The sequence below is a fragment of the Buceros rhinoceros genome, unplaced genomic scaffold (genome assembly GCF_000710305.1).
Source record: "Buceros rhinoceros silvestris isolate BGI_N320 unplaced genomic scaffold, ASM71030v1 scaffold45763, whole genome shotgun sequence".
NCBI lineage: Eukaryota > Metazoa > Chordata > Aves > Bucerotiformes > Bucerotidae > Buceros > Buceros rhinoceros.
The window spans coordinates 1-8,220 of NW_010402693.1; the positions used below are offsets into that span (position 1 = coordinate 1).

At 49.0% G+C, this 8,220-nt stretch overlaps 1 protein-coding gene across 1 annotated transcript in view; it reads left to right on the forward strand.

The window, feature by feature from the left end:
• Positions 1-3: 3 nt before the first annotated feature.
• Positions 4-8,220, forward strand: part of GPR157 (G protein-coupled receptor 157) — a gene marked incomplete at both ends in the record, with an annotated part of 8,741 nt that continues 524 nt past the window's right edge. The window contains 2 exons of the mRNA XM_010132707.1: positions 4-353; positions 6,427-6,640. Of these exons, the coding sequence (XP_010131009.1) occupies positions 4-353; positions 6,427-6,640 (564 nt within the window). The remainder of the gene's footprint in view (positions 354-6,426; positions 6,641-8,220) is intronic.

Sequence of the window (8,220 nt, forward strand, 5' to 3'; positions counted from 1 at the left end):
GAGCTGTACACCTCGGAGCGGGTCGTCGTGCTGGTCTCCTGCGTGCTGTCCTTCCTGGGCTCCAGCGTGCTGGTCTGCACCCACGCCCTGTGGCCGGAGCTGCGGACCCGTCCCCGGCAGCTCCTGCTCTACCTGTCGCTGGCGGATCTCCTCTCAGCCCTCTCCTACTTCTACGGGGTGCTACAGGACTTCGACAGGACCTCATGGGACTGCGTGCTGCAGGGTGCCCTGTCCACCTTCTCCAACACCAGCTCCTTCTTCTGGACCATGGCCATTGCCCTGTACCTCTATATCACCATTGTGAGGGGCTCGCCCACAGGCACAGGCTTGCTTTGCTGCTTCCATGTCGTGAGGTGGGTGCTGTCCTCTGGCCCTGGCAGAGCACGAGGTGTGGACCCCACGGGCACCCACCCTGTGGCCAGGAGTCACCGCCGTTGTGTGTGGCCTGTTCTGCTCGGTGATGAAGTGCTTGGATGGTGGCTCGAGTCACCTGCTCTTCTCTGAAGGACAGTGTGCCCTTCTCAAGTTCCTTTTAAACAGGGATTTTGTTCTCTTTTAACTAACCAGCCCTGCTTATTTCCCCTCTCCGCTCCCAAGTGAAGAAATGGAGAACGTGGAAAAGCTAAACATTTTTTTCCTTAAGGATGCATAGAAAAATCTCTGGCAAGAGATCATGACTCTGAAAAGCCTGGCTTCTGCTTTCCCTCCACAATCTGCTCTGATGTCCTAGAAATAACGTCACAAAACTCGTGTTTGCGGTACCTGGCTGCTGCTGCTGCCAAAACTCCCGTGTTCGGGTTTCCCCGGGTCCCGGACTTCCCGGGGTCAGGCTGGTCTGTAGGTCCTTCCCCTTTCACCACGCAGGTTGCTGTAATTCGATACTCGTAGGAGAATAGTCTGCAAGTGAGGAGGCTGCTAGAAAAGCACTCCGATGGTTGTTTTGGCAGATTTGATTGAAAATAAGACAAAACAGACCACAGTGCAGCTTCATGTTTCAGTTTCTGCTATTTAGAGAGCTGATTTTCACCATCGTGTAGTAAAATCTCTCATTATGCAACTGGAGCTTGAGGAATCATGTGCTGCCTCCGTGCTGAGTAGAACAGTGATCCTTTGGTCCTCCGTGCTGCTAAGTTTTGCAATAAATTGCAAGAGGAATTATCTGGTTTAAAAATACCCATCAGGGCAAGTATTGAATTTTCTTTGGTTCCTTAGTAAAATATTTGTGACCTTTTATTTTCAAACAGCATCATTTGGGAGATGATTGAATTAGAGTGGAGTCCAGGTAAAGGCGGATCACAGAAAGACATTAAGTGTGAATCGAGGAGGAACTTCGATTCCTGCCCTACCTGTTCTAATTGTTGGTTGTCAGCAAGGACTGCGTGTGAGGAACCCCGAGGTGGCTGCACGTGCGCCTGGGTACACCGGCTAGTGGTGGAGTTGAAATAAGGTGCAGTGAGCATGGAGTTTGTTAGGTTATCTCATTCCAGGCGAATAGACTGGCGTAAAAGAATTACGGGAGGGACAGAGTGCTAGTGAAGAGCCACATGTTGCTGAAGGAACTGAAAAAAGGCATCCGACTGTGTGGGTATGCTGTCTGCATCGGGCTGCATCAGTTCGTGCAAGTCTGGCCTCTTTGTAACTCCCCTGTCTGCTCATCACTTGCTGTCTGGCCTTTGTGCTCTAACTTCATCAGCTACAAAGCATGGAAACAAGCAGGCAGAGTCACTGAAATAACGTTGGCTGTAATCTGTGCACTCAAACTGTAAAAATCTGAACGATTGCACTAACCCCACAACAGGGAGGAAGAGAGAGTTCAGACTGAGCTTCCTCTGGGCGATCTGCTAGGTTTGTGTTTGGCTCCTTGCAGTCAAACTCGAATGCCGTGGCCTGTTCTCAGTGTTGGGCAGCTCCCCTTGCTCTATCTGAAGGGCCCAGCAGAGAGCTTTCACCAGAGACCTGCTGCCGGGGCTGCGCGGTAAAGGACTCCCATTCCGGCAGAGCCGGTGTTCAGAGAGTCCTCCTGCTGTGTGAAAAGCCAGAGGAAGCAAGTGAGGACCTGTTCTCTGCCCATCCCCTTGCGACACACCTTCCTTCTTTCCTTCCTGCTCGTTTGTCATTACCCAAGAACTCAATCAGAAAACCAAGTTCTGCCCATAGCGCTTAGAGGTGGCAGCCCCCGGCGCTGCTGGGGGCTTCGGAGCGCTCCTGGCTGGCTGGGGGGCTCTTAGCCCCAAAATCCTTTAGTACCTCGCAGACAGGAACTGCTGCTGCTGCTGAGCCAAAGAGATACTAGTGCAAACGTTAACTGCAAAGGTGGGTGAGGGGAAGGGGACGGTGGCAAAGGGCAGGTGATGTTTTAGGGATTTAAAGGGAAGTTTCCAGTAGTTTTGTCTAGGCAAGAACCTGGGATTTTTTTCCCTTCTTGCTTCCCAGGCTGCTAATGCAGCACCGTTGTGTGAAGAGTCGTTCTGAGACCCTTCCGAAAGGGAGTCGAGGCAGGATGGAGCTCGGTCACGCGTGGTTCCTGCTCTCCTCAAGCAGTTACTTGTAAGGGGCCGGTGTTTGTAAAGCTGAGCGGAGCTGACTAAACACACGTTGTAAGTCAGTTCATGAAATTTTCTTTTTAGGGAAATTGGGATGTCCCACTGGATCAAACCGGCCAAACAGGTTTGTTCCTCCTTGATTCCTGCGGTAGCACATCCTCCTGCTATCCTACAGCTACATGAGAGAACTACAGGCTCTGGTTTGGTTTTAAACTTGTTGAGCTCAGATGAGCTTTGGAAACAAGCTTACAGTTCACTTCAGAAATATTTATGTACTAGGGTGGGAGTTCAGGCATCCAGAGCGTAAATTTCCCGGCTGCCTCACTTGTGCTGGGTTTCCAATTAGCAAGCATCATTTAGTTGGGTAATGTTGTCTTTAGTCTGAGAGTAGTTGATCCAAACTCAGGGTGAGGAGTGGGCTGGAACGCGCCTTGGGACTGTTTCTTGCTTTGCTTTTGACGGCAGTTGCAGTCACCCACTGAATTAGTAACCACTGATTTCACGATCAGGCTATGCAGACGGTTGTAAGTGTGTATGTGCATACTTAAATATTTTACTTTTATATATGTGTGTGTGTGTGTGCTTACACATACGTTTATAACCCGGCACATGTAGGTGTATGTGCCTGCGTGTGCATGCAGTGCCTGGGGATCCCTTCCTGTACTCCTGTGTGGTGCATCCCATCCCCCAAGTGCTGCTTCGTGCCCAGTTGTGTGTGTGGAATTTCAGAGCTGGGTTCAGTCCCTCGGTGCGGTCTGTAAGGTGCAGGCATCTCCTGCAATTTGCTGTGGCTTTATCATTTTGTTTATAAAACTTGTAGGTCAGGCCAACCGACAGGTGAGCCCCTGCCTGCCGGTGCCTGAGCTTTTACACTCTTGTGTGCTCCTCCGGGAGGAGACTCTGCTGGGTGCTGGAAGCTGATACTTCAGTACCGCAAACCATTTGATGTTGGGGGGGAGGCCAAAATGAAAGTGGAGCAGATTTCGTCTGGAGTTCTGCTTACAGCATGTGCTCGAAGCTCTTTGCTGAAATTGGCTGGTATGTCCAGAGACTGATTTGTCTCTCTTTAGAGTGGAAATTCCTGTCCCCAGAAGGAACGCCTTGCTGCCGGGGTGGCGTGTTGCCTAACCTGTGCAGGCAGGTGACTGCGAATCCGCCCTGCTTGTAAGAGCCTCTGGGGGAAAAAAGCAAAGCAGCTGTGCAGCATAAATCAAAATGTGGTGAGAAGCAATCTGACCCAGGCATCCGAGGACGAGAAAACCAGCACATCTAGAGCTGCATCCTGCTGTAGTTTAAGGGTTCCCCTCTTACCCCGTGTACAGACAGCATTGGTGTTAGCATGGGAAGATACGCTGGGCTGTACGTGTTTTTACGAATAGGTTGCTGGGGGCTCTATTAGGAAAATGAGTACTGTTGTGTCTGCAGTGGAGATGGGATTGCCAGCCTTTTCTAGACTTTCCCTTCCCTCCCACGCTGATTCTGTTTAGGTCAAGTGGGCTTTTGAGAGGCCCAGCCTAGATAATTGCACATCTTTAGGGCTCAGAGTAAAATTTCTGCCTGTGTTATCATGGATCCCTTTTATTCCAGTCTTTACATATACCTTGAGTGTATAATATTCTGATTCTTCTGTTCCTCCACTCCTCTAGATGGGTATAAGGCAACGGCATTTTCCAGTCCTTCATTTAGGGCTGCTTAATAATCAAATCACTAGTCTCAGTTCTCCCTTCCACTTTTCTAAAACAGAGCTGAAATGTCTCATTACCTTCGCTTAGAGTTTGTAATCCTTTGTCCTTGGCGTTAGTTGCAGTAGCCATCTGATCCCCATACGCTATTTCGGTGAAAAATAACTGCCTGATCTCTGGCAGCTTTCTTCCCCATTCCTCCTTTCACTGGTTAGGTACTTGAAGAGTTTTAAGTCCCTTGCCTGGTGGTCTGTTGTTTTCTGCCGTGGCCTCTCTTACTCTGTCCATACACACTTGTGCTGTTTTATATCCATGCGTAGTGATTTGACCTGGTTTTGTCTTCTCATACCATTCTCTTTCTGTTTCAGGTCACCATAGAGATCATTATTTAGGCAAATTATTTTCTTAACACGCTTCCTTTTTCTGGGTGCTGGACGCGCTTGTGTTTGTGTACCTCAATATGGTTTCTTCAAGGAAGTGCCAGCTCTCTGGAATTCTTCACCATGGTGCTTAGCTCTTCCCGGTGTACTGAAGTTTGAATGTCTTTGCAGTTGTAATCCTTGTTTTCAGGCAAAACACCATTTTCACCAAAATGGCTCTTGAGTTCTGTAGAAACTTTGATGGTGGTGGTGATGTTTGGAATGTTTTCAGAAAGCCTGCTCTGATAACAGCGCGGGGAGGGCTTCCTGCAGCAGGACTGTCCTTAAATAACAACATGTGGGTTAGCACGGCCTGTTCTGAACTGAACATTGAAACAGAATGTTCTAAACATGCTAAAAGGTTGACTCTATTTTTTTCCAGCATTATATTTACTCTTGTTCTGGTTTGTGAGTAGGTGAACCCAGACAGAGAGAGTAGGAGATGGGATATTTTTGAAATCTCATATGGGATTATCTCTGATTTTTCGGTTGGGCTGTGGAATTTCAGATAATTGGGTCTAGGCAACTGCTGGCTGCCTGCGTCTGATGCCTGTGAAACTGAGTTTAGGAGGAAGATGCTTTTCATGTTCTCTGCAGCTGCTGCAGGCTGCCAGTGCAGGACGAGTAGAACCAGGAAGGTGACGAGAGCAGTACAGAAAAGGCTTTGGGTTTTCTGCATCTGGAGAGACCAGGATCGTTATGCTGGAAACTGAGCGTTTGTGTCACTTATTGAAGAATTGTCCCTTGTCCCTCTTAAGGCTCCAGAGAACCTCTCTCTGAGGGTGAATATGGGCAGGGCAGGTGATGTGTTCAGTTGAATGCGGGGTAGAATTTCAGTTGCAGAGTAATTTGCGAGTTGTACATCGCAGGGCAGGGCAGGCCTGTGAAGTCCTGGGTATTAACAGCGCCCAGGAAGGGGTTGAGTATTTTTACAACTGGGCTCAGGGATATTTCAGTTCTTCCTCATGGCTTTTTGTGGGCAGCCCAAGCTGCTGAGTGACTTAATTCATGTGTGTCACCAGTTGTTTTTCTTCTGAATGCTTCCCTAAATTTGCCTCTGTTGTCAACAGAGAAGCCAAAGTCAAAACACAGCTCCAAGCAATGTGAATGTGGCTCATTTTTGCTTCTTAGCTTTTTGCCGTGCTTTTCCTTTGGAAGCAAATTGCCCTTTGTCTTTCAGAAATTGTCCTTCTGCTTTCAAATATTGACTATGCCTCCATTTAAAAACAGAACAAACAAACCACTGATGGAATGAAATTGTGAATTTCTTTGTGCTGGTCCTTTCTGTGCCGAGTGTCATTTAGGAACTGGAATGTGAGACTCGGTTGCTTGTGTTCTGAAAGCTGTGAATCAGCCAGCTTGCTCTTGAACAGCTGGCTCCTAAGCACAGGCACGTTGTACCGTGCTCTGGCTGTGTCAAATCCTTGACCTCACCTGCATCCAGGAGAGGGTGGGAGAAGGGAGTAGGTGGGATGTCTCCTGCTCACCTCTCTGGACCCTCACTGCTTGCTGTGGGGGCCGGGTTCCGGATCAGCGTGTAGCTCTGTCCTAGAGTGGGTCCCTGGGAGGTCGACTTGCAGTCCACATTCACGTGCTGTCAAATACCTGTTTGTTAGTCCCCTCCCTTTGGCCTGATGCAGGAGTGTTGATGTTCTGGAGTAGGTATTGGCATCACCTGTCTGGTGAAGAATCCCTTGGTCTGTCACCTGTTTTCCCTGCAGTGTGGGAGGACTAAACCAATATGTTCTTGGCTTGACCTTGCTCTTCATGTTCTTTCCCCAGCTGGGGCGTCCCTCTTGGCATTACGGCGGCTGCTGTTGCTCTGAAGAAGATCGGCTATGACGCCTCCAATGTTTCTGTGGGCTGGTGTTGGGTCAACTTGGACGCAGAGGATCGGCTCTTGTGGATGTTGTTAACGGGGAAAGTTTGGGAGATACTGGCCTATGTGACTTTGCCAGTGCTCTACATTCTCATCAAGAAGCACATTAATAGAGCAGTGAGTATTTTGCTTTGTTCAGCTGGGCTGCAGACTTGCTGTGTGATTGTATCCTCCCATGCTCTGAAGATCGTGCTGCATGTTTAGCAGCTCCACGGGCAGGAATTAATTCATATACTGCTGAAATGCACCAGCATGGGGAGAAGCAGCTCTCTGGGCTCAGCAGCCACAGCTTACACAGTGACAGTGCAAGAAGTGTGTAAAAGCCTTTTGAAAACTTACAGGGGTTATGGGATGTACGTGGGTGAAATGGGAATCCTACAGTAAGAACTGAAACAGGATGTGAAGGACAAAATTCAGCGTTAGTCAGTCTTCCATGGTTCCACTTGTACCAAGTGTGAGACTGGCATCAGGACTTGCCTAACCTCAGTCATTTTAGGATCTCTAATGACAGTCTGTAAATACCTGTTTGGTTTTACAGCACTCCCCATTTGGGAGTCCGGGCACTACGTAGCATTAGGCACTGTATGCACAATCCAGGAGGACACCCCGACCCAGGAGGGCGTCAGAGCTCGGAGGCTTATATTTGCTGCTATTCTTTATGAAGTGGGAGTCCAGGCATCTAGGACAACATTAGAGAAATCTAGATTGAGAGTAGCAGGAGGAGCTACACCCAGAGACTTCTTTTTCTCTAAGTTGCGTTAGGGAGAAAAACCCCACCTCTGGTTAGATGTTCTGGGAAATGCTGCCACCGCAAACCGGCTCGCTGTGTGCAGCTGTGGCAGTTGCAGTGACAGATAAATGCAGATCTGATAAGGGCAGGATGCTGCACACCGGTTGGAAGAGCAACGTAGGCCTAAGGGTCCTGGGAAAGGGGAGTTGGGAAGGGTTTGCGGGTGCCTGTCACTGTCACCTGACATAAATCGGATGGGACGCTGTGTTCCAGCAGCTGTTGAAGATAGCGTGACTGCCTGGAAACCTGACCCCCCACCCGGCCGGCTCTGGCCCACGTGCTCTGCCAGGGATTCTCAGACACGCTGCTCTCCCTTCCCTGCTCCCAGCCCCAACCCTTCTACAGGAGCAGAGCTGGGGACAGGCATAACCTACCGAAGGACTGGTTCACGTGGGCGTAAATGCCCTGAAAAAGGGTAGGGTCTAGGTTCGGGCCTGGAATTCTCTATTTTATACTGAAGAATCATTGGTTACCATGTGCTAACTTGTGGTGGACATGGCAGTGCTGGGTTAACAGTTAGACTTGATGGTCTTAAAGGTCTTTTCCAAACTAAATGGTTCTAGAATGCTATGAAATTCCTTTTGGAACTTGCTGGCTATGGTGAAGGCTGAAAGTTTGAATAGTTTGGTAAGGCTGAGCCAGACATCTCCCCATATATCTATCTATGTATTTATCTATCAGGATGCCTCCCCAAGGCCAAACCCGTAGCCACGTACTTACAGAGAAGTAAAGCCAGCAGCAATGGGGCCAGGCCACCGGCCTAGCAAAACCATTTTGTGGTGCATGTTTGGTTTTTTTTCTACATTGTTGTGACCTGGTTTCTTGGCAACTACCTAGTGATGTTTGTTAATAGAAGCTTTAGTGGGACTCTAAGGGCCAGATATCCTTTATTTTCCACTCCTTGGCT